The following is a 27820-nucleotide window of genomic DNA, read 5'->3' as shown; positions in this document are numbered from 1 at the left end:
GTTCGGAATGGTCAATATTTCTGGTGGTGGTGACCACTTAACATTATGGCCATGCATACTCCTAACTATTACAAAAAAAAAAGATTTCAAAGTGCGGTCGCTAAGAAAGCGATCTCTTACTATTTCTGATGTTGAGTATATATGCATCTAATTAGAAAGAGATAGTAATAGAAAGAGATAGAGTATACCTGCTATCAGTTATCAGCTAATAACTTGGACTACACAATAAATTTATATGTTAACAAAGTAAAACACGGGGTCTCTTTATTGTAGTAAAAGTTCAATAATATATTCAATCTAGATCCGAGTAACATATACATATTCATAATATAATTATCACGATCTGATATATGTTAATTTATGATAAAACTTTCTCATACATAAGAATATTTCGAATTCTTTTCAAATGTTATTAATACGATATTTTTATTCATTGTTGATTCGACAGTTATAATACGGGTGAGGTGAAATGGCCCAGTGGTTAGAACACGTGCATTTTAACCGATGATTGTGGGTTCAAACCCAGGCAAGCACCACTATATACATGTGCTTAATTTGTGTTTATAATTCATCTCGTGCTCGGCACTGAAGGCAGACATCGCGAGGAAACCTGCTTGTGTCTAATTTTATCGAAATTCTGCCACATGTGCATTCCACCAACCCGCATTGGAACAACGTGGTGGAATATACTCCAAACCCTCTCCTTAATGGAAGAGGAGGCCTTATCCCAGCAGTGGGGTATTTACAGGCTGTTACTTTTACTTTTACTTTTATAATACGGGTGATTTTGTTGTTATTTTTTTAGTGTCTTCGATTGGATTAATTAGGCTTTTTGTGTAGACGAATTAGCTTCTGATCTGTTTTGTGTGATCGCATTTGTATCGCATTATTCTTTACTAAATATATGCACACTAAGAGTCATGTGCTAAGCAAAGAAATAGCCTGTGTGTGTTCTTGGAGTTCAAGTTTGCTTCATACCAAATTTCATCAAATTCGGTTCAGCGGTTTGGTCGTGAAAAGGAGACAGACAGACAGACAGGATTACTTTCACGTTTATAATATTAATATAGATTGACACCTCGTGATCAACTTATGTAATCCTTGTAAGCAATGAACCACCAATCTTAAGATTATATTTAACAAGCGCCCCGCCCCGGCTTCGCACGGGTGCAGTACTGATATTATATTTTCTATAGAATTTCATTTATTTAGTACATCACATTAGAAACTTATATTTACTATACTGTTCAAGCATTATACACAAAAAAATTTCTCTCGATTCCCGCTATCTATTTAAAAAAAACCATCAAAATCCGTTGCGTAGTTTTAAAGAATTTAAAGTTTTGAAGGTATTTATTTATTTATAATGCCACACTGTGTACATATCATTACAGGATTGTGTCCCAATTCGATATTACAGCACTTTAAAAAAAAACTAATTTAAAATATCTATCCATGTTATAATATAGTACTAAATTGTATATGATATATTCGAAGTAGCAATTATTGTAAGTTCATTCAGGCTGCGACAAAACAAATCCACTCTGTCTGCTATCACGTTGAGAGTACGTAACGTGCGCGTCAGTGGTGCTTCCTGGAGCAACTTGGTTCGCCCGGTGGGCAGCGCTAGCAACGACGGTCGATGTCTCCGCCACATATATCTATCTGGGGCGCACGGACTCAACTGGCTAAGAAAAGCATCAGAGACTACACCTCTCAAAACCTTAAAAACATGTATTGCAATAGCTAGGTATGGTATGGTTGTGTTAACTCAGAAAATTGAGCGTTTAATTTATCTATGGCAGTTGGCTAGTCTCCATTGAGAATGGCTAAAATCGGTTAGGAGGACATCATCATCTTTGGTTTATTTTGTATCCGTTACAAGGTCAAGTGACCTATATTATTTGAATTATACATTTTTTAAGTTATTTCTTCAAATTGTCAACCATTAGAGGTTGACGCGATTTTGGATATTTTTGTTTTTATTAAATTATTTTTTAATACTTAGTGGTAGCTTTGTGTACATACACAGATTTTGTAGATACATATCTACAAATACAAATTACATAACTTCTTATTTTTTGAGGTTATTGTTGCGTTGGCAAAATAAGATATGGTTAGAAACTCTTAAAGCACCAATGTTTTAAGGTGATAGATCTATAGGTGATGAAGAAATTGATAAACTTTCAATTTAAGATTTATGCCCAGTTAACTTCGATTATAGGCAGATCTTTTGTTGTCGCCGCGTCACACCGACCGGCATATAGGATCTCATGAATTGATTTCAGCTCATATTATGAACAAGACTAGACTTTGCTTATTAACGATTCATAAATGTTTTATTGTAAAGTTTATTTTAAATGCTAATTAATTTCATTAGATAGTGTAGATACGTATCTATTCCAGACGTTTAACAATTATTTTCTCCGTCGAATTTTGAAATTCTTACATAATCTCTACTCAGACTTATTTTAATTATCTTAAAGCATAATATGCCTGAATACATAATTAAATATATATACTAATATTATAAATGTGAAAGTAAGTTTGTCTATAACCTTTTCACGTTAAACCGATTCAAATGCAATTTGCCATATAGGCCATATTTCTTTAGTTCACTCTTCGAGAGATCAAAATGGGGGTAACAATGTATGTGCTATTATATAAGTTTTGTATATTATTGCCAGGTAAAAGCAGATTCAACTAGTCTATAGATATGTATAATGAAATTAGAGTGTATGATTTTAATTGATTTTTATGTATTAAAATAATTAATTATTACTAAATGCATATGTATGTATACGTGGTACCAATTTTTTGTTTCGGCTGGAATGGCTAGACCGGTTTCGACGGCAGCTATACTTATATAAAAAGTAACATAGGCTGCAATAATCAATTTTATTTTAAATTCAAACACGCACGACGTTGCGGGCACTGCTAGTTATATATAAACTCAAGAATTACAAATATATTTATTTTTTTAATTCTATTTTATGTTTATATATTAGAATAGGAATTTGTAAAACAAATTCCGTTCGATTTGCTGATATTTTGATAACAGGCTTAATAAATATATAGGCATATATATCGTTATTTTAATAACCTTCATTAAATTTTCATATAAAAGAATACGAAATATTGGCAATAGATTTAGGTATCTATAAAATTGTTAAATATATGCTTATAAACTTCCTGCAAAATTCTATATTCTATTATTACCAGAAGAGGCGGAAAGCAAGAGACAAAATTTTACAATGAATTGACGTGTTATTATTGGTTGAGAGCTGAATAATCAATTATATTAATTATTGATTTGTCTGTGTTTTTAACTTAAACGAAGCTATATACTAAAATATACAAGTATTTAATCAAGAACCGTCAATAGTGCTTTATATAGCTAAGCTATTATGACAACCTCAGTGGTCGAGTAGTGTGTACACCGGTTTTCATGGGTACGCCACTCCGAGGTCCTGGGTTCAAAACAGTTTATTAGTATGTCTATGTTGTCCTATGTATGGTTTGGTATTGCCGTCGTTACTTCTGATTTTCCGTAATACAAGTGCTTTAGCTTACATATGGATCAGAGTGATGTATTTGACGTTTCCCAATAGCGATGTAACAAAAAAACAAATTATCGTTTAATGTTGTCTTTGATTTTCGCGATTATTATATGATATATTGAAATAAACTAGTTTTAACGGATTTAAATCGCGTATATTATGTTTTTTTTTTATCATCCCGACGTTTCGAGCACTTTACAGCGTTCGTGGTCACGGGTAGACTGATGTTTCCAGTCCGTACTGATTCACATAATGTTGTCTTAGATTTTCGCGATTATTACACATTGAAATAAATCCGTTAAAACTAGTTTATTTCAAAATTATCGCATGCTTTACGAGGTAAGGTTTGTTTGATTTTAATCCTTTGATTGGTATAAGCTATATTTATTATTACCGACTGCCATCATATTGTGGAATGAATGATATTGTACCTAGTATAGAATACTTTCTTAACCTCAGTCATATAACACAAGTATCATGAATTAAATTAAGATATGTATCAATTTAAACTAAAACAACGCATAAACAAATTATAAATTTACGATTCATTTTTAATTACACACACAAAGAAATACCAAAAATATTAAATAAGGTCAATGAACTTATAAATATACAGAAATTGATAAAGCTCGTTAAAACATCGTAAAACTTAAGTTTACAACGACTTTTAATTTACTGTTATAATTAAATGTTTATTAGCAAGTCAGCGAGAATATAGTATAAAACAATTTAAAAAAAAAAAAAACAAAAGCCGTATCGTTTGAATTTCGAACGATTTTGTTAATGTGTTAAAAGAATTATGAGTTTATTTAAATATTTTCTAATCTACAATCTAGCGAATTGTATATATTATTATAAAAGCTATTGAATTTTGATGTCATTGGTGACTTATAAAGAATTCTGCTCTTCTAATTTTAATAATTGTGTTCTAAATTTAAACACGGCTTGAACGAATATTTTAGTAGCAATTCGGAACCACAAAAAAAAGTAGGAGACGCATACTTAATGTGAATTTATATTTACTTTATAATTATCACTACACAGTATAAAACAAAGTCGCTTTCTCTGTCCCTTTGTTCCTTTGTATATTTAAATCTTTAAAACTACGCAGCGGATTTTGATGCGGTTTTTTTAAATGATAGGGTGATTGGAGAGGAAGTTTTTTGTATAATACATGGACAATATAGTGAAAAAACACTGATAATTTTAGAATTTTGTAATGTGATGTCGTAAATAAAAATTTATTAGATTTAAATTCTTAGATAGAGATTATTAAATTCTGTAGTATATTTAGTATCAGTATTGCATCCGTGCGAAGCCGGGGCTAGTTATAATTTTTATATAAAAAAAGTTTATGTACATCAAACATATGTTCTTAATCTTTAAAATGTATCCTAAATGATTACTAAGGCGCTTGTTTTTATCATAAGATCAACGATCTCTAATGTTCAAAAGACACAAAAAATATATAATGTTCTCGGAAACTATACGACTTTTTGCGTTCTAAAATAATTTTACTCGAGATAGCACTTTATCGATGAACGAGAAACAGAAAAAAAATCTAAAATCGATTAACAAAAAGGTACTTTTTTAATCATTCGATATTTTGGTAACATAGTATTGAGTATATTTATAGACGCGGCCTTCATAAGATTCTAATATAAAATGAAATTTATAGACGTCTGTAAATTTTAAATATAAATACTATACAAAAATAAACGAACCTGATCCTGTGGCTCCATTGCAAATCTCTGCTCCTGGTAACCATGACAACCGACAAAAAAGGTCGCAGACAGCAGGATCCAAATGCACACATCCGGCCCGGCCCATCCCAGCTTCCTGCGCGTTATTCTATTTTCGAATTCCGAATCATCCCTGCGCCCGCGCAGCTTTAACGTTCGTTTAAATTCCGCCGCCATTTCGGCTCATATGTTCGTTGCATGGTCGACAGTTTTATACATTTGCTTCGATTTCTCATCTAGCATATATAATCTGTAAAGAGAGAAAATATTTTATCAATAATCTTGATTGAAATCTATTTATGCGATGTATTATCAAATAAATTGTTATTATATTTACACACATACATATGTACATACACACAACCACTTACACAATTTCTAGTTCACATACATCATACATATGTTAATCTAGAATAGATTTTAGCGCAGCTTAATAATACAATATCTATTTGCAACGCGGTTTAGCAAAGCAAATATAACACATACTTCAATATTGAATTGAACACATATGCGTTTACGTGAGCAAACTCTGCACGAATAAATGCACAATAAAATCTATAGGATTAACTAACCAAGTCGCAAAATAAGTCACTGAATAAAAAATATTTATTATGTATATACAAACAAATGGCACACACTATTGGATTGGATTTGTGCGTGATACTGTAGTACCGTTTGCGTTTTTGCGCCTTACTGCGCAAACAGGTTTAATCGAGTAAGCGCGAAACAGCACTTGAGCGTGAACTTGGCTTTTAAGATTACACACATTAAGTGTAATTAACTAAATATACAACATATTAATTACATTAAATTGCTTTTAAATAAACTGTCCCCACAGGTGGTACCATTAGAAGTAAGATTACAAGTTTTTTGCTCAAACATTAAATAAATATAATTATGATAATTTTCATCACTGTTTTTATAGTAAATCAATTATTATATGATTATTATTTTCAATGTTTTAATTTTACATTACTTATAATTAGTATAGTCCAATCTCGCGTAGTAGAAAACATGTTTTTACGTAATTAGTGTATATCACTATATGTTTAATGGTTTTTAGTTATGCGATATGTCACGTAGGATATATAGATAAATGGAAGGCTTATATATTTTTTTTATTATGTTACGTATTTTGGGACATTATATTTTCTGTTACTTGCGGGCAAATGGGAAGAGTGTATGTTTAACTATTGTATATCTTCTCGATTATGAGTAAAAAGCTTAATATACTTTACCAAAATGTACGTGGGCTGCGTACTAAAACAAATGTAGTCTTTAGAAATTTAATGCAACAAGATAACGATATAGTTTGTTTGACTGAGACTTGGTTACACGAAGGTATATTTGATTCTGAAATATTTGATTCCCGTTATTCCGTGTATAGAAGTGACAGGTGTTACAATTCACGAGGTGATAAAATGGGAGGTGGGGTTCTAATCGCCGTTGACTCTAATCTTTCTGTGTATTCCTCCTGCCCTATTATATTAACGAATCATGCGGCGGAAATAATAAAAGTCTCTATAGTAACTAAACCTGGTCCCTCTTCTATACTATTGCATGTATATTGTTGCTACTTTCCACACTGCAGATCTCAATTTGAAGTATTAACTGAATTATTCGAAATAGTTTCTCAAGAGTATATCTGTCGGACTAATGATAGCTTCTTAATAGTAGGTGATTTTAATATTTCTGGGGCTACATGGACAAGAGAGAGTAAATATATGATTATTAATAACTTCAGTTGTGGAAACGCATTAATTGAGTGTTTATATAATTTTTTACAGTTCAATGATTTTAAACAATATAATTCAATTTCAAATGAGAATGGTCGATTGTTAGACCTTGTTATTACTGGTTGTGTCTGTGCAGTTAATAAATGTAGTGTTCCTCTGGTGAGGGAAGATGCTCACCACCCTGCTTTACAAATACAACTCTTGATGTCTACATCTAGACGTGTTACATCTAATTCACGTAGAATACGTTTGTTCCGTCAAGCTGATTATGATGCGATTAATGAGGCTCTGGCGAGTGTAGATTGGTATGATGTACTAAACGACTGTGATACTACGCGTGCAGTCGACAACTTCTATCAAATTATAAATTCTATAATTTCTGATCTGGTTCCTACTAAGAATATAAAGTTTTTAAATAATTATCCGTGTTGGTATTCCCATGCTTTAATAAAAATTATTGCAGAAAAATTAAAGTTTCACACTAAATGGAAAATTTATAATAGAATATCTGACTACCACACATTTGTTCTTTTACGTGACCGACAAAAATTAGTACAAGGTCAGTGCTATGATCAATACATTTACGACGCGGAAGCCAAAATACGCAAAAATAGTAAATACTTTTGGTCATTTATGAAAAGTAAAAAATCGTCCGGCGGCATACCTGACAGCGTATTTTTATTTGATCGCACTGCTAGTGGTGGAGAGGAGATGTGTTCAATTTTTAATGAATATTTTAAATCAGTTTACGCTACGGACACCTCAAGCCAAACACTTAAAAGCCTAAATAACAGCAACTGTGGTTTGGATATCAGCCTTATAAATTTATCAATATCAACTGTTAAAAAATACATGAAATCGTTAGATGTTAATAAGGGATACGGTCCTGATGATATACCACCAATATTTTTAAGAAAATGTTTTAACACTTTAAGTTATCCTATCTCTCTTCTTTTTAATAAATCGCTGAGTTCAGGCATCATGCCTGTTGTTTGGAAGCGCTCGTTCGTGGTGCCTATTTTCAAGTCAGGTGACAAGCATAATGTTCAAAACTACAGGCCAATATCCAAGTTATGTACAATTGCTAAAATGTTCGAAAAAAATATTTATGACTCAATTTTTCCATTTATAAGGGCTATTCTGATTAACGAACAACACGGTTTTATCAGTAAAAGATCCGTTGAAACTAATGTGTGTGAACTGGTTCATCATGTAATAAAGGCCATGGACTCTGGTGATCAGGTTGACGTCGTGTATACCGACTTCTCTAAAGCATTTGACAAAATATCTCATAATATTCTACTAAATAAATTGGAGCAAGTTGGTATACACGGTGATCTACTTCGGTGGTTATCATCTTATCTTCGCAATAGAAGCCAGGCGGTGATTGTAAAGGGCTTTTGTTCGTCATTCGTACCTGTTACATCTGGTGTACCTCAGGGGTCTCACCTCGGTCCCTTGCTATTTAATATTTTTATTAATGATATTTGTAAGATTTTTGAGCACTCTTCGGTTTTATTGTTTGCAGATGACATGAAAATCTTTAGAAAGGTTTCTGGACTTTCGGATTGTTTCTTGTTACAGGAAGACCTCAATAGTTTATGCAAGTATTGTAGTGACAATCTTCTCTCTCTTAATGTTAAAAAATGTAGCATAATTTCTTTCACACGTAAGAAAGCACCGATCACACATGAGTATCGTTTAAGAGACGAAATTGTTAACCGCGTTACTGAGGTGAGAGACCTGGGTATTTACTTAGATAGCAAATTAACATTTAAATTCCACATAGACTATATCGTTGCTAAGGCCTATCGAATGCTTGGCTTCGTACTGAGAGTTGGCAAGGAATTCAAAAATGATTATACCGTCACTCTTTTGTACAACAGCTTAGTGCGTTCTCTTTTGGAATTCGGTTCGTCAATCTGGAACCCTCAATACAAAACCTATATAGAATCCCTTGAAAAGATACAAATAAAATTTATGAATAATGTCCAACATAAGTTTTATAACTCTCATAGTCAGCCCAAATTCAGTTCATTAGAAGTTCGACGTATGCTCAGAGATCAAATATTTCTTTTTAAACTGCTAAATAATCGTATTGACAGCCCCTATTTATTAGGTTGTTTAAATTTAAGAGTCCCTAAATTCTATAAGCGAAAATATGCTCTTTTTGATTTGCCCTGTACTAAAACTAAGTATGCCCAAAATGACTTTATCTATCGCTCGTGTAACATGTATAATAAAAAATTTAGTACTATAGATATATTTTCATGTTCCCTTTTAAGTTTTAAAAAGAACATCAATGAATTGCTTAATCAATGAATATTAATTTTGTGTTATGTTATTAATTTTTAATGTTTATTTTTTAATTTTTATTTTTAATTCTTCATATAATGATCCTAGTTTTTATTACTTACTGCTTCTAATTTGTAATAGATATCAGTGGAAACTTGATTGGTTTATGTATTAATTTTTTATGTTTTCATATTACTGTTCTATTGTACTGTTTGTTTCCCGAAAATAAATAAATAAAATAAAATAAAATAAATATGGGTTTCTATTATATAAATGTTGTACATAATAAACATTATTTACTTAGTGGTAGTATTTAAAATATCCTTTTGTGCACCACTCAACACATATTTTTCTACTATGTATATAAATCTATATTAATATTATAAATATGAAAGAAACTCTGTCTGTCTGTCGCTCTTTCACGACCAAACTGCTGAACCGAATTTGATGAAATTTGGTATGAAGCAAACTTGAACTCCAAGAAAGAACGTATTGCTACAAGTATTGTGTTCCAATTTGAAGAGCAAGTAAGCCAATGTAACTACTACAAGCATATCTTAGTTCCTAAGCTTGGCGTATTGGCGATGTAAGGAATGATCACAGCGCCAATGTTTGTTTCGTTACCAATTACCATCCAATTGCCCAACAAGCAATCCTCGTCCAATACTACGAATTGGTGGATATCCATTTTTGTTTGAAAGTGTTAATATTTGTTTAATTTAGATTATCTAAGTTCATTATCACTTCACATATCGTTCGGTAATGTGTCTCGCACATGCCTAAGCCATGTGGTTTAAGTGCCGGAAGTGTATCAACTAGATGTGACTATAAAACAATAAAAATAATTTCGTTTCCTCTCATTTTACGATGACGTTTCTTCTGAAGATCACTATTATAGTTTTATGTATCTATATTAAATTTATGTATGTTTATAAAATTAGATGTATTTGGATTTTAGAATGATGGATGTAATGTATGTCTATACTACAATTGGTTGTGATAATACATTTAACATTTGACGACATAGATGCAGATGATATACAACAATGTGTAGAAAAAATTCGTGATAATATTTTTAATAGCTTTCTACGATTTTTTTAAATATTTTTAACTGTAAAAAGCACTTTGTCATCACCTTTTAAAATTTTGAATTATTTGTTTTTTTATGTCTTGGAGAACAACATTGTTTCAAGTATATATCTGCTTTGGAGTTAGCATCCTTATGGTTTGTTTATTTGATAAAAATTGAAGTGATAATGAATGAATGAATGGATGAATTATACTTTATTGCACACCACAAACAACAAACCAAAAGAAATTAACACAAAATTAATAACATACAAAAACGTAAAATAGAATATAAAAAAAAATGTAGATTAAAAGTGTTGTACAACTGGCAGACTTATAGCTAATTAGCCATCTTTTCCAGATAGCCCAATTATTATAACATTTTAAAATATACTTAATTCAATAAAGTTACAATAACTAATTAGAAGATTACACAGTTGTAATAATTCTCAGTAAGTCGTTATATTGATTTTGTCATAACTACGCACAAGTCACATCCAGTGTCTCTAACCTACCAATCCATGTGGCACCACAAATATTATTTTAACGCCTACATTTTATTTATTTTTTTGTAATTGTGTACTTTAGTTAATTATCGCGGTCTGCGCACAAGATGGCGTTGGTTTCCCATGACCTTATGGTTTTATAATTCTGTGAAGTCAGGATGTTTATTGATGTTTTGCCATACCATATAATAGGTATGTTAACCTTTTAACGGTTCATAGAAAAAAAGTTGCCAAAATAACGATTTTTTAATACCTTTATTACTTAGCAAGTATTATTTGTTTTTTGAAAACATATTGTTATTTTTATTACTGATTTTTTTTATTTATGTATATAAATAAACAATTTTCAAACTTAACAAAATAAGGTTCGAAAAATCCAATTGAAATCTCACACTCTTTGCGTTTAAGTATTCTTTTTTTTGATATTCGAAATTCAAAAATGTTAAGTAATCTCAAGTGCTACTATTTCATCATCACTCGCAAATTTATCGCACGACGCCCACAAATTTCGGAATATTGATCTGTGTGGTCCTATCACAAAAAAGTATCGAGTAACTGCGACCCATTTGTACCAATACGATAAACATGTGACCCAGTAAAAAATATTTAGTGAGAAACTAATGAACAAAAAAATACTGTTGCAACAGATTGAAAGGAATCTGCTGAATTGTTCATAATATATTTATAAAACATATAGTTCTGGGTTTTTATTATAATGAATTTTTTTTTTTGTTGGAAGTTAGTGATATTCTCAAGCTATGGATAGCACGTAAATCAAGGATATTTCCTACTCATCAAACTATAGTACCACTAATATACAATCATATACAAGCACGCTATACAACTGTATGTAGTATATATATCTTTTAAATAGTATTGAGACAGACAACCACCTAGAGTGATTTTATTTGAAATTATCTTTGAGAGATCGAATCGGAAGTTATCAAGAGATAATATTTACGAAATTAGCCGGATGCTGAGGCTAAAGCGACTGAGGAACAAGATGACGAATTAAATATATCTAATTTGTTGAAATTATAAAAAAATTTGAATATTGTTATAAAACTTAATGGCGTTTTATATTTATAGGTTGTTTTTGGGTGCTAGGATATATGAAAAAAGTGATCCACTTGGCTGTAAGTGTTTACATCTGCGGATAGCATTTCTTAAGTTGCCAATTTGCTAATCTTGTTTCAACTATGAGTTTTAAGTTTATACTCGAAATTTAAGGGCTGTATACTGTTTTTTTATTAACTTTGAATGGACATCTTTGATTTTAATCTACAAATTTACGTGTAGTGAGAAGCTCCGTCTTTAGAACAACAAGTAAACCAGGTGCAGTGCTATGGCGACATTAAAAAAAACATCTTTTAATACGTTACGTCCATCGCGCAATGATTTGGCGCCTAGCAATGTAAAGTCGTGTATTCAATCCTGATTCCTTGGACTATTGTCATATCCACTTCTGACACAAGCCTTACATTTAATGGAAATATTAGTAATTCCTTAAAGTAAATATATTGCTTGTAATCTATATTAAATATTAAATGTGAAAGTAATTCTGTCTGTGTCTGTCGCTACTTCATGACCAAACCGCTGGATTATAATGCCTAATGAAATATGGTATGAAGCAAACTTGAACTCCAAGAAAGGCTCCAACATAGGTTATTTTTTTCTACACCCTAAAATGTTAGCAAAGCCGCTGGCGACTACTAATAACATATAAATCAAAATAAACTTTATTCAAGTGGGTTTTTACAAGCTGTTTTGAATCGTATAATAACAATTAAGTGAAGCTACCACCGGTTCGGAAAGTAGATTCTACCGAAAAGAAACTCAGTAGTTACTCTTGTTCAACATTTAAAAAATACAAAGTCATCTTATGTCACAATTATTTAAAGTAATATATACTTGGAAGTCAACAGGTATTAATTCCACGCTTTTTTATCATCTACAAAATATTGTATCGAATAATATGCCTTTTTTACCAATGTATTTTTTATAAACGATTTGAATTTACGAAACGGCAAAGTTAAAAATGTCTGCGGAATTTTATTATAGAAACGGACAAAATCAAATTTCGAAATACAAATAGAGTATTAATTATTAATTGATTTTCAACTTCATTTATTCAATGAGTTTCTTTCGTGAATGCCTTTTCTTAAATACTTTGAAGACATTAGAATACGACTTAGAGAATGGACGACGGTATTCCTGTTTCGTTTTAATTTTGTTTTCCATTCTCTTCTATATTTGTAAGATCGTTGAACCCAAAGCTATCTTGTATTTGAAACGGACCACATGCGTTCTTGAAATTTTTTCATAATGTTTAACTATTGGAAATTTTTGTAAACGATCAATCGGTTTCATCGCATCCAGTTTCATTATCTTTGTTGGAATCATTAATTAATTTATATTTCTGAATCATTTTACCGAAGTTCATTTTTTTTAAGTATGTAGGAGATAAGATATAGGAGGAATATTTTTAAAGAATTTTTTGATGATCAATTCAAAATTCAGTGTATAATTTGTTAAGTTCACGAGCTTGAACATTTTTGTTCAAGAATGTTTAAGCCATCCGTTCATTTATTAAGCAGACAGCTATCAGTTCAAGCTTATTTTCACCAAGGAGTTCCAATATGCGATACACTCGTGGCAGAATACCATCTGACACATGCAGATTCCTTACGATATTTGAGTTCCTTCTTTTATCGCGGAAAGACATGGTGGCTCCAGTGTTTGCTCGTTCTAGTTATGATCGAAGTGTATCACATTCACAATTTCGTTGCAAACCAGATTATTTTTGTTGCATTATGATTTTACATTGCAATGGAAATTTTCGAAAAGGGCAAATAGGTCACCTTGTAGAAAGTGGTCACGATTGACCGTTTTAACAAAACCTTGGCAACGTTAGCAACTGAGATGTTACGTCCCTTGTGCCTGTAGTTACACTGGCTCACTCGTCCTTCAATCAGAACCGCAACATGGCAGCATTTGTGACGACTGGTTGGTAACTACCATTTGAACTGCAGAAAGCTCTTTAACCCAGTAAATTTTATCAAAGATTTTATTTGATTTCTTAAAGAAAAATATTAATTTATTTTTAATATTGCATCGCACGTGAAGTTAAAACCCATAAAGTTATGGTCCAGCAATTCCAGAGATTTAACAGTCGGAACAGTCATACAAAAAATTGAAAAATAATTTGGTAAAAGGTAATAATTACCGTGTACACATACTTATGCATTTAGTAAAAAATCAGTTATTTTATTATTACAAACAGACTCGGTTATTTTATTATATGTATAGATTCCGATCTAGACTATTTATACCAGGAGACCAGAGAATTGTAGAAGATTAATCAGTAAAAGGGTATTTCAATGTTGCAAGACCAAATAAATTAACCTAGGCTTCAGCCATAATTAGATACAACCAGACAGTGCTTTTAGGAGATAATTCGTTAAATCAAACCAAACGTATCAAGCTGATAATATTGATTCTAAGTTCAGGATGCTTATTCTAATCCAAGTGAAATAAACTTAGTTGGTAACAGATCGATGTATTTGTTTTGGTAAGTGTGTGTTTGTATGTTTGTATGCTCGATGTTGCTTTTCTTAAAAGGAAACAAATGTTAGATGAGTATTTATTTGTGAATTCAATTTTGATTTAGATTATTATTTGTTATGATTTGGTATGTAGATTTGTGTGTTTTTGTGTGTCTGTTGTGTGAGAAACGATAGTCCTTGAATGAGACAATAGGACCCAAATATCTAGAAGATCTTAACCGGAGTTTATGAGTTCGAACACAGAAAAGCATTGAGTTTTCAATAGTATGAAATTCTGCCACTTTCGTATCCTTATGGAGCGTGGTAGAAATTGCCCAACAGTGCAACATTCACTGCCTATTCCTTTAAATAATCAAATTATTAATTTGAATACACATATGGCAGAATTTCGATAAAATTAGACACACGTAGGTTTCCTCAAGATGTTTTCCTTCACCAACGAGCACGAGATGGATAATTAACACAAATTAAGGACATGAATACTTAGTGGTGCTTGCCTGGGTTAGAATCCGCAATCATCGGTTAAGAATTAAGATGCACGCGTTCTAACCACTGGGCCATCTTAGCTCAATTCATAAAGATTTTCTTAATTAGTACCAACATGATCACTGTTGTAAGCAATGCAATTCAAAACGGAGTCTATGGGAAATTCACTGGTCATTCCCTTAAATAATTAAATTCAAAATCTGATGTAGCTTTAAGATGCAAAACTGAGTCTTCAGCATTTTATATACATGTATTCTTAAGCAGTTAAAATTGCGTACTCAGCTCCTATATATAGGATAAGAGAAAACAAATAAACTTTAGGTATATAATACAATATGCTTTAGCGCGAGATATAGCTAATTAGTATATATTATGTAATCGGATATACATATTATTGCTTTTGAGATTATATTACTGATCATGTATACAAGAGCTTATATACGATTATATACTGTATTGTGTATAACATACAGTACAAAAAAGTGCGTAGGTTTAAAATATAATTATATATGTAGTACGATGGGCGTATTTATATCTAATTAGCGAAATTTTTCCGACAACATAGTAAAAACTAAATTTGAATATAGAATCTGGGTTTGCTAACCTAAATATACAACTCATATATAGTAATGAATGATAACAATACTAGATTTTAGCATTTGTTAAAGTACCCTATTTTCTTAATATTACTTATGGAATTATTTCCGAACATATTTTTTATTTTAAGTAAGAAATACGAAAGTTTGGAACAGAAAAACAAACAAACGTGGTTATTTGTGTTATTTTAGATTTTTGAGTCAGCGATGTTTCTAAACGCCACGTTTTATGGATTAAGAGCGGCTACCACACAAATTCTATGACGTAAGCAATGAATCACAGATACAAAAAATATTTGACTAAAATAATAAAAAAATAATGTCGACCCAATTCATCCGAGTCCAAGTCTATAAAAAAAAAACAATAAAGAAATTAGGACGCTGTATTTTGAATTTCGAAACTCACCTTATTCTGTCAGCACACGTTAATAAAACGCACAAATAATTTCCAATGAATATTTAAGATAACAAAAGGATTTAGGCGCGGGCCGGCGTCGCGACGTTCCTGACTCGACTGGACGTACATTCAGATAAATTCTGTATCGTGTATTTTTAGAATACGCCCCCTGCACGTAAAGTTCATTAGAATTGAGGGTTAACCACGTGGTTTCCGTTAAGGGTAAATCATAAATAGTATTAGCGCCAATAGTTATTGATAGGCAAGCCTTCCTGACGTTATTGTTTCCACCAAACCGTAAGGAACATCTACGACATATTACGTCACGCGTATCGTCACCAGAAATTGCAATTACGAATCAAAGAAAGAATCTTAAGAATTCATTATCTTAATTTTTCATGCGATCTCGTGTTCAAATTTAGGCAATATATCGTGAGGAAACCTGCCTTTGTTGCTTCATATTCAGCCACGTGTAGTTGCAACAAAATAAAAAAATATATATTTTTAAAGTCATTCTATGAATACAGTTAGAAAAAGTATTTCCTTTTTTAATTTACGTCATATATTTTTTAAATATATATGTAGATATAGTTTTGAAGTTTACCAATCAAACCGATATATACATTATATATTACACGAACTTCGTAACACAACTATTATAACTAACACATGTCATGACAACCGCCGAAATGTCCAGAAAAAATTACAACACAATGTAAACGGGATACAGTAATTAGTTTAAACGCGCTCTCCCATAGACAATGACTCATTATTGAAATATTTCAACTAATTATTCATATGAATCAGTTTTTTATTCGTTTCAGGCTTTTGTAATATGACGCAACATTAAATTATTTATATTAAATACTTAATTAAACACACAGATATCAAAATGCAATGTAATTATTTTACAAATCATGGCTACACGGAATGAAAAGAATGCGCATTTCACCGTTGAAACGCAATTAAATTATTATGTAATGTTTAATTTAATTGAAACATAATATGCTTTATTAGAGACGATTGGCCCAGTGGTTAGAACGCGTGCATCTAAGCAGATGATTGTGTGTTCAAACCCAGGCAAGCACTGCGGGTTCCAAAGCGAATTAATTTTGATGAAATTAGACACATACAGGTTTCCTCACGATGTTTTCCTTCATCGTTTGAACCCGTAATCATCGGTTAAGATGCACGCGTTCTAACCACTGGGCCATATCAGCCCAAACATTAATAATTTTATAAGTTTTCCTTTACGACGAACGTAGAAACATGTAAATTGAAGCTTTCAAAACGTAAAGATTACAACATAACTATTTTAGTTATGAAGTCTCATAGAAATATGTATCACAGTGCTAAATACATTCTATTTAAATTCTTAATACACTAAAAAATGTAAACATTGCCGTACATTAGATACTTTATAACATAATTATAGATATCTACTTGCCAGCTAGTGCCCGTCAATTCTTGCACTTTTGAATTAAACAAAAGAAATATTGATATAGCCTAAATTACTCCGTATTACATCAGCTATCTACCAGTGAAGTTCCCGTCAAAATCGGTCTAGTTGTTCCAACAATTAGCCGAACAAAAAAATTGCCCAGAGAATAGAAATTGCGATTCAACGGGGAAATGCTGCTAGCATTCTTGCCACCATTCCACGCGGTCAAGATTTTTCACAGTTGTTTTAATTCATATTTGTAAATATTTAAGCATTTAATGTTATTATTTCTTATGTTAATGAATTTTGTTTTAGATTATAAAAGAAACGAAAGTACTTTTAAAAAATTATCCTGATGAATATTTAAAAATAAAAATACGTAGCATTTAAATCTACAATGTACGGTTCTCTTAAAATACCAGCGCATTATTTCTGCCCTTACTTTTTGCATGCTTTCGTCTGTCGCTAAATTTGCCCGCACTGCTATACTGTATATATTTTTTTTATTTCGCGCTGAGGTTTTACTGAAAAGCTGACTTTATAAACTGACAATACGGCGCAAAATTAATTTCCTTGAATGTGTTTGATGGAAATTAAACTTTATGTTCTTGATGATAAGGTTTATTTTTCATTTGATGCCTCCGTAATATATCTAAATAAAGTTCTTTATCCCTTTAGATGTAAGTCTGTGATGCATTTAATTCTATGTCTGGTTTGATTTAGAGTCTAAATATATCTCAAGTCTATTTGTTTTAGATTTGCTTTAGTTATTCAATTAGACTTATATTGGGCATATACTGCCACATAGTCTAGTGGCTTATTTGGCTATAAAAAAATAGCTGGCCAAATATGGAGCCGATTAGCAAGAAAATCAAAATCAAAATAAACTTTATTCAAGTAGACTTTTACAAGCACTTTTGAATAGTCATTCAACAAAAGCTACCACTGGTTCGGAAAGTGGATTGTACCGAGAAGAACGGGCAAGGAACTCAGTAGTTACTCTTTTTCAACATTTAAAAAATACAGTCATATTAGTGAAATACAATTATATATGTATGTAATGTATTCTGCCTGGAAGTCAACAGGTATTAACTCCACGATTTTTTATGATCTATAAAATCTTGTATTTTACAAACGATTTGAATTTACGAAACGACAAAGTTAAAAATATCTGCGGTAGAGACAATAACAATAAAAAGAGAGAGGAATAAAGGGAAATCTTTAGAGAAGGCTTTTGTCGACAGACAAGCAACACGTTGCCGATCACTTTAATATAAATTAGAATAACAATATACATTTAGTTATGTGTATGGTGTAAATAGAAGTAGGCATGTACCAAGTATTGTAAAGAGAAGCTGCAATAAAGGCTATTTATATTATTATTTTAAAATATCGAGTTGGCTAAAACTCATGCGCCTTGGAAAACCCATGTTCTAAACGGGCCGTTTCAGCTCTAAATATTTCAGGAATGCGCTTGAGTAATTTTTACTGATGTTTGATTATTGTTTTCCGATAATCACCGTTGGCAATACGCTGAACGATCACCGGTCGTGACAAATAATCATGCCCTTGGATTATGAGAGCAGGCGAATATAGAGTGCACCTCTATAACACTGCACAGTGAACTAGCCTCCTTTGAGATTGGTGTGAAAGTTTTTTGCGACAATCTATACTAATATTATAAATGTGAAAATAACTCTGTCCTTTTGTCGCTCTTTCATTACCCAACCGCTGAACCGATTTTGATGAAGTTTGGTATGAAGCAAATTTGAACTCCAAGGAAGGGCTTAGGTTACTTTTTTACCTAACACGTGACAACCAAACTCCTCAAACGCGAGCAAAGCCGCAGGTGACAACTAGTTAATAGTAAAGATGTTTATTCATTAGGTAAGACAAAAGTAAAAATAATAATACGATGATGCTAATCGAAAAAGGATTTAGTACTTACTGTGGTAAAGTGAGTAAGTAAAGTGAATCGAGATGGCCCAGTGGTTAGAACGCGTGCATCCTAACCGATGATTACGGGTTCAAACCCAGGCAAGCACCGCTGATTCACGTACTTAATTTGTCTTTATAATTCATCTCGTGCTCAGCGGTGAAGGAAAACATCGTGTGGAAACCTGCATGTGACAAATTTCATAGAAATTCTGCCACATGTGTATTCCACCAACCCGCATTGGAACAGCGTGATGGAATAAGTTCCAAAAACCTTCTCCTCAAAAGGAGAGGAGGCCTTTAGCCCAGCAGTGGGAATTTACAGGCTGTTGTTGTTGTTGTTGAGGTAAAGTTCCTTCATGAGTTTAATTGAATAAAGAGTTTTATGATTTTTTAAATCCAACATTTAACATAATCTAACTAAACCCCGCCACATATTTATAGCAAGCACTAATTATTTCAAAGATATGTATTTGAACAGCTGCTTCAGGCTCCGAGAGGGGACCAGAAATAGACGCAACACAAGTAAGAAGAAATAACTTGGAAGTATTGAAACTTGTATTAATTTTAATGTTGCATTTCTCATGTCCTGACTTGCTAAATAGTATTTTATGTTTCATGGGTGGGTGACCACTTATAACACCATAAGGTGGTCCATAATAATATGGTCGTCCGCCAACTTATAACATAAAAAAGCATTTGAACTGAAATGGTCAGTGGTGCTTGCCTGAGTTGTTTTTTTTACAATTAAATTGAAATTTTGTAGATAAAATAATCTATATCACCTACCGACAAAAATTATATTAAATTTTTGGAAAATTCTTTGACCCAAACATTTTTAAACTGATTTTGATGAAACTTAAAACAATTATATTCAAACTCAGTAATTTAAATAATTTATTCATAAGAGATATTCAATAGCGCGAGGCCATGCTTTTGACATAAGAAACGAGATAAAAATCACAGTTAAGCATTAATTATCAAAACTACAACGTTGACAAACAATCTATTACAGTTATAAAAAAATCTTCATCGTATAACACAATACTGTCAAGCAAATATAACCTTTATTTTCACTGAACAAAAGATTAATTTATCATGTACTACATATGCACTATGAACAAAAGTTAGATGACATTTTCGTATAATTTATATTATACGTAAACGTTATCAAAATCTAATTTAGATTTATTATGATATTAAGGTATAATTTACAATTATATTTTATAACTGAATCGGGTTCTTTATATGGTTAATTAAAATTAATCATTGGGTTTTTAATGGGTCCAGATTAAATAACTGATTTATATATTATTATAACTCGCAGTAGCGTTAAGATTAAGGTTGCTCAATGTATCGGAAGCATATATATTAATCAAAAGTAAGTAAGTGACATATTATACCCGGGTATACACTTGAGCAATTTTACAATTTCCTGATAAAAATAAAATAAATAGATGCCTAAAAGATTATTAATTGCCCGAGCTTTTCTGTAATATCAAGGACTAGGCGCCCCGGCTTCGCATGGGAGCAATGCTTATACTAAATTTACTACTGAGTATATAACCGAAAATCCTACGTTTTCTAAGTATCTATTTTTTATGGTACAGGTTAGCGGACGAGCATATGGGCCACCTGATGGTAAGTGGACACCATCGCCCATAGACAATGATGCTGTAAGAAATATTAACTATTCCTTACATCGTCAATATGCCAACAACCTTGGGAACTAAGATGTTATGTCCCTTGTGCCTGTAGTTACACTGGCTGACTGTGTAAGTCGTTTTGGATATTTGGTCAAAAATGATTATATGAATAAATGAAAAGTATATATTAGGGCAATAATTTTAAACTAAGCCTAAAATAACACTCACTATTGGCAGACTCGAAACACATCACAATACTGATCTAACATATATACATACGTCCTAACCGGAAATCAAATCCCATACAATGGTGTTACTAATTGTGACCACAGCACGAATTAGTCGTCAATTAGGTGTGAAATTAACATATTGCTGACTGTACATGGAATTGATTCTTTAAAATCATCTTTAACAACAACAACAACAGCCTGTAAATTTCCCACTGCTGGGCCAAAGCCAATGCGGGTTGGTGGAATATACTTGTGGCAGAATTTTCTTACAGGTTTCCTTGCGATGCTTTCCTTCACCGCGAGATGAATTATAAACACAAATTAAGCATATGAAAATTTAGCTAATATGGATTTGAATCCGCAATCGTCGGTTAAGATGCACGCGATCTACCTACTTTGCCAAGTCGACACAATCGAAAATCATCTTCAAAACAATACAACTCGTAAAACTCGTTTTACAGGAAACCGACTGGATTACGATCGACAAAAAATTGTACGAACTTCGAGAGAAGTAATTAAGTGAGATACTGCTGATGACCCCTTCATATTAGTGAATTGCACAGGACTTAACTTACACAACTGTGTGTGCAAAAAAAAGTAGACTTATCTATTCCTCCACATAATTCTACATGACCAAAATTAAAACACACTTACGTGCTTAACAAGGGCTAACTTTGCGAATCCTCGTTATAAAATTTTGACAGGTAACCTGATAGCTGTTTTATCCAAATCAAAAATATTTTTTGAAGAAAAAACAAGTAATGAGGTTGTCTATGATCTAAATAAGATCTGGAATTCTAGTTTCTCGATCTATTACCAAAGAGTAAAAGTAAAATGAGACGGTGTCCTGACAGAGGCGGCGGGTTGCTACGTAACTTAATATTTTTACTGGCCCGCTCCGGAAATCCAACCCGGGATCTCGGGCAGCCATAGAAACTATTTTCTCAGCCATCAAAGCTAGTTGATTTTGTCATAAAACTTTGAGCACAATTTTTTTTATAAGATTAGTAGTTACACCATTATTAACATTCCTATTTATGCTATAAGCTAGCGTAGGGATGGAGTATACAATAGCCTTAGAAGTCAGCATAAGTCCTTCGACTGCGCTATTAAAACTGAGAGTCAAAATTGAAACATATATTTTTTTTTATAACATGCCATTTAATATAAATACTACATAGACTTAATTGATGAAACTATTTAAAATGAAAACTGGCCAAGTGTGAGTCGGACTCGCACACGAAGGTTCCGTACCATTGACATCACATTAGATACTTCTAAAATAATCATTGTTTCTTTACTATATTGTCCACGTTTTATGTATATACAAAAACCTTCCTCTCGAATCATTGTACATTAAAAAAAAAGCATATCAAAATCCGCTGAGTAATTTTAAACATCTAACCATACATACGGACAGACAGCGGTAAGCGGCTTTGTTTTATGATATGTTTAATAAAATAATGATGTTTGACCACCATTTTGCCTAAAGACAAACGAGGTCGTAGCTATACAATATGTAATATTAAGACCCATTACACTGACGAGTCAAACCTACCAGTTAACACTTCACATTAAAATTACAATTATGAAAAAAAAATAATTTAAAAAATCAAGTAAACGAATCCGTACAATTACATACTGTCGAAATGTTTAAAGTAGCAAATATTTTTTTTCCATACGAAGTGTTATTATCGTTTCGTGAAGTTAATCATTGGGTTTTTAAGTGGTTCGCGAGTGGTTGGTCCACTTCGAACACGCAAAGAGGAAAATATAACTCACATGTCAGGATATGAGTGAGAATTAACAGTATTTTCGATCATAATCATGTAATTTTAAATAATTATGACTAACTTTTGTCGTTCTTGATTTAAATATATGTTTTAATTTGAAAACGGTAAAACGTAAATATATTATTGTAAATGATTTCGCAGAATGGAGATTTGCGGTTCTTAACTACCGAAATCTCTTTCTTTATACCTGTTTGTAATTCATCTCGTGCCTCCAGGTTGCTGGAATAGGCTTAAAAAGGAGAGCAATCCTTAGTCTATCAATGGCATTGTCTTGCTTTAGTTTTGATCAACTACAATAAATATTTAGAGAGAACTCGACTTATGATGTCTTAAATGAGACTAACGCATATATTTCTTTGTATACTAGGCCGATTGTCCTTGGAGCTTATTCTAAACATTAAAGTCATCAGTTACAAAAGGATCCCAGGAAGCATCCGAAATGCCTGTGTTGCCAAAACAAATAATTGTTTAAGAACACTTGTATGCAAAAGGTTATTTATATGAATGATGAGTTCATGCCTTATACACTTCGGAAAGGAAACGTTCGTATCTAGATTATTACTTTTAGATAATTAATATAATTATACATAAATACAAATCATAAACGAATAATCGTTGAGTTTTTTTGCCAGTTCTTTCAAGATCGGGGTCTCTTATTTTGCGAATCGGTAAGTATTTTTGACATTCAATAATTAAGTATAATGCTTCTATTTTGAATAAAGGAAGTTGATTTGATTTGTACCAACCATTTTATTTGCTTTGGTTATTTACATTTGCAACCAAATGGTACATGTATCGTTCAACATATAAAATGATTTGTCATGCCATCATCATCATCATCATCAGCCCGTTTTTTTCCACTGCTGGACATAGGCCTCTCCAAGTGTCTTCTGTCTCTCAACTGTGGTCTTCCTCCGGCTACTCGCATCCAGCTCCTGCTTGTTTGTCTATGTCAAGAATCAAAATTCACGAAACAGATTTCAATGAACAAACTTTCTCCAATTTATTTAAAAGGTTTCAATGGTCACTCGAGAGCGTGTATACGAATTCGTAAGCCCCACAAGACACTCGAATATAATGAACAAAACCACTTCGGAGACACGCTGTCTTTGCGAATCTCACTTATCATCTATAATGAGAAGATAATAAAGAACTTATAAGACATTGAAGTTTACGAGACAGAATTTCGGAATAAGGAAGACACGTAACGTCGTTGTTGATATATCTTTTAGAATTAGCTGTCGTTTACTTAATCATTTCATTGGTATTGAAAATATTTTTAATAAGGACTTTTAAATATTTGTATTGAAGATCAATTATTATTTGTGTTTATAATTCATCTTGTGCTCGGCGGTGAATAAATACATCGTGAGGAAATGGCATTTGTCAAATTTCATTGAAATTCTGCCACGTGTGTATTCCACCAACCTGCATTTTAACGGCGTGGTAGAATATGTTTCAAACCTTCTCCTTAAAGAGAGAGGAGGCCTTAGCCCAGCAGAGGAAATTTACAGGCTGTTTTTGTGTATCTATTATTAAAGTTCCAACTTTATTGGACATAGGTTTGCCTGAAACGGTACAACTCCGGTCTCAGGATTTTAAATGTCTTATCCTTTAGAATAACATGTTTTTTTTTTTAATTTTCGATTTAGTTGAAGTAAAATTTAAGTAACTGAGTAATGTCTTAAATAACAATGAACTCCTTTCTTTGTTGAAGAGAATTTTACCATAATGACAATACTGCTCTATTATGGATTGTGTCCAAAAATATGTGAAAATATTCATCAGCTAAATTTTCATCGCGATGGTTTTTTGTCGTTTAACATACCTAAATATATTTAAAACACATCAAAACTGTAAATAGTTATAACAAGTTTTATTAAAACTGTAATAAACAACAATACAGATATAGTGTTGTAATAAAAACAACAAGAATCCGTAACAACGTACCCGACCGATGAATTACCCAACTTGGTAGCTGTACGCCCTTAGAATAATTATAAGGCTGATTATCGACTATTAGCAGTAATAAATAAGAAGTTCTACCTTGCTGAGCGAACTTCGTAAACCTGTTAGCTTCGCTAATAATAAAGTGACATGTCTATCTCTGCGTCAGATAACAGTTTTTATTCAAGGTCATTGATCTTTCTATCTAGAATTTAAAAGTAATAACTTTCCATAACAAAAATTTGCTGAAGATCCGCCAAAAAAAAATCTTCCGTAAATAAATATTTTAAAGATTGACTGACCATAATTACTTGGGATAAATTTATCTGGATTTTATATATTACTTGTAAAATTAACTTCTATGGAATACAATGATGGTCCATGTAAACCAATCTCAATTGTGATTGGATTAAAAATATATGCTGTCCTTTTTAACCTATTACATAAGAAAGAGATAGCAACTTTGTTAGAGCTTTCATAAATACTTATTACTGTAACGGTATGCATTTTAAAAGACTAGCCATTTGGATAGAATATTATGATGTATACAAGTTTTGGTTTTGTCAGTATCATAGACGAAACAGGTATTCGACGCAACAAAAAATAGACACGGTATTTCATTTTGAGTATTCCGATGCGTCTGAAAAACATTTATGTCTTAGTGGTATTTTTTTAATGAAATTAGTCAATGGATAAAAGGGTCATCTGTTGTTAAGTCGAACCATAGCCTATAGAGGATAGCAAAGAAACATTTACCTTTCCTTACATCACCAATGCGCCATCAACCTTCCATATAATTAGTTATGACCCTTGTGCCTGTAGACTTAAAACCGGAACAAAGTGTTGCTAGTTGGATGTAGATATATACAACGCGTGTTTAGTACCTACCTAGACGGGATTGGATAAATACTAGCATTCGATCGTCTGCACCAATATTTCTAACGGCTTGAATATAAGTCTTTAATATATATCGATGAGTTCCTTAGGAATTTATGTCTAGATTAAATCGGTGCTACATCTGGGAGGGCAATGAACTTGATATCCTTTTAGATCTGAAGAATGTACCATCTAAATTGGTATTCGCAACTGTAGACTGGCGTTCTTTAGCTTTTGTTTTTTTAACCATCATTAAATACAGTTCCCAATAACGACCATACTGACAAGGAGCAATACTAATAAAATGTTTATTACCATACTTGGTTGTATTTCGTATACTTAGCTTCGCACGGGTGCAATGCTGATACTAAGTATACAAGAGTTTTTTCTTGTTTTTTTTACTATATTGTCCATGTATTATATACAAAAACCTTCCTCTCGAATCACTTAATCTATTAAAAATCCGTTTCGTAATTTTAAAGGTCTAAGCATATCTATGCAGACAACATTGAGACACTTTGTTTCATAGTATATATGATGTCTGTTTAAATTAATCAGCTATGTTTGACCAATCAATTTGAAAATGGGTACATATTTTTTATGATTAAAATTTCTCTTTTTTTATGAACTATTTACGTTATCGTAATTCACGGCTCGATAGCAGTGCATAACGTCAACTTATACCTTTTAACTAATCGTCAGGACAAATAATATATACAGGCAGGAGTTTGCCGGACAATTTAAATTAAAATTTCAAATTTATTATGTTTAATGTTTTAAGTAAGTACCTACTCATCACTTATGTTTTATGACACTAAAACTTTTAGCTCCAGATTTTATTTACATATTTCTGGGGTCGAATACTTCTTTGTTTTTCCGAGCTATTATATCTGTGTCAAATATCATTCAGATTATGTTAGCTTTTTTGGCGTCTTCGTGTAAAAACGTTTACTTTAGTGTTTGTATTAAATTTTTATATTAGATAAGGTTATATAAGCTTTGCTCATAAGGACTGGGTATAACGATAATTGAATTAGACTCGAAAATAAATGATCGCTTAAGGCGCTTTCAAATGTAATTGAAAATTGTTAAACCGTGACAATGCTAAAAAATATCTGATGTGATTTTCAGATATTTCTCTCGATTTACCTTGTACACAACAAATATTGAAAGTCTTGTCGTCGTAATCTGACAAAAAAATCATTGGTGATTCTGAAACTAGAGGCTGTGACTTGAAATTAAGCATACATACTCCTTTGATGGCGATGACATTCCCTAAGAAAAGATTTTTGGTACTTTCGACTTTAGAGATATGCAACTGACATTGTCTTGGTTTTAACCATAACGGCAGTTAATATATATAAAATAACAGTCTGTAAATATCTCACAACTAGGCTAAGACCTCTTCTTTGAGGACAAGGATTGGAGCTTATTCCAACACGCTATTCCTATGCGGATTTGTGGATACATTCATTTCTCATGAAAATTTTCGTCACCGCTGTACGATATAAATAAACACTAAAGCACATGAAAATTCAATGGTGTTGCCTGGATTCGAAATCATCGATTAACATGCACTAATTCTAACCACTGAGCCATCTCAGCTCAACAGTATATACATTATAATAAATTAGTTAATTTTAGATCACGGCTAACCAGTTATAATTATATTATTGGTCGTTATTTTTATTGCAAATTATAAAATTCTAGAGTAGATGTAAAATCAATCTTCGATCGAACTCACATTTGATTATAAATGATAAATAAAATATGATACGTTAAGGCTTGTAGCTAATTGTAAAACAAGTTTAAGGAATTCGATCGACTTTTTTTTTTAAAACTAGTCTGAGAGCAATTTCATAGCAAACTTGTAACGTATATGATTGTGATATATCAATAATTGATATGCTAAATTGACTCTAATAGTTATGAAATTTAAATGATATATGTATCAAAATAGCGTATCAACGTATGGTTTTTAACTCAATAGAAATATGAGT

General features: G+C 31.9%; 1 protein-coding gene across 6 annotated transcripts in view; it reads right to left on the bottom strand.

Annotated features, from left to right (window-relative positions):
- The window catches only part of LOC124540737 (irregular chiasm C-roughest protein-like), an 87435-nt gene that overhangs the window by 38123 nt on the left and 21492 nt on the right, over window positions 1-27820 (bottom strand). For 5 of the 6 annotated variants that reach the window (XM_047118430.1, XM_047118425.1, XM_047118428.1 and 2 more), the window contains exons 1-2: window positions 15962-16057; window positions 5285-5552 (exon numbers count right to left, since the gene is read on the bottom strand). In XM_047118430.1, the coding sequence (XP_046974386.1) occupies window positions 5285-5479 (195 nt within the window). In that variant the 5' untranslated portion in view covers window positions 5480-5552; window positions 15962-16057. Of the gene's footprint in view, window positions 1-5284; window positions 5553-15961; window positions 16058-27820 lie in introns of those variants that run through there. The other variant, XM_047118426.1, reaches the window with a different exon arrangement.

Source organism: Vanessa cardui, chromosome 26 (assembly GCF_905220365.1).
Source record: "Vanessa cardui chromosome 26, ilVanCard2.1, whole genome shotgun sequence".
NCBI lineage: Eukaryota > Metazoa > Arthropoda > Insecta > Lepidoptera > Nymphalidae > Vanessa > Vanessa cardui.
This window is presented reverse-complemented; position numbering and strand designations above follow the sequence as displayed.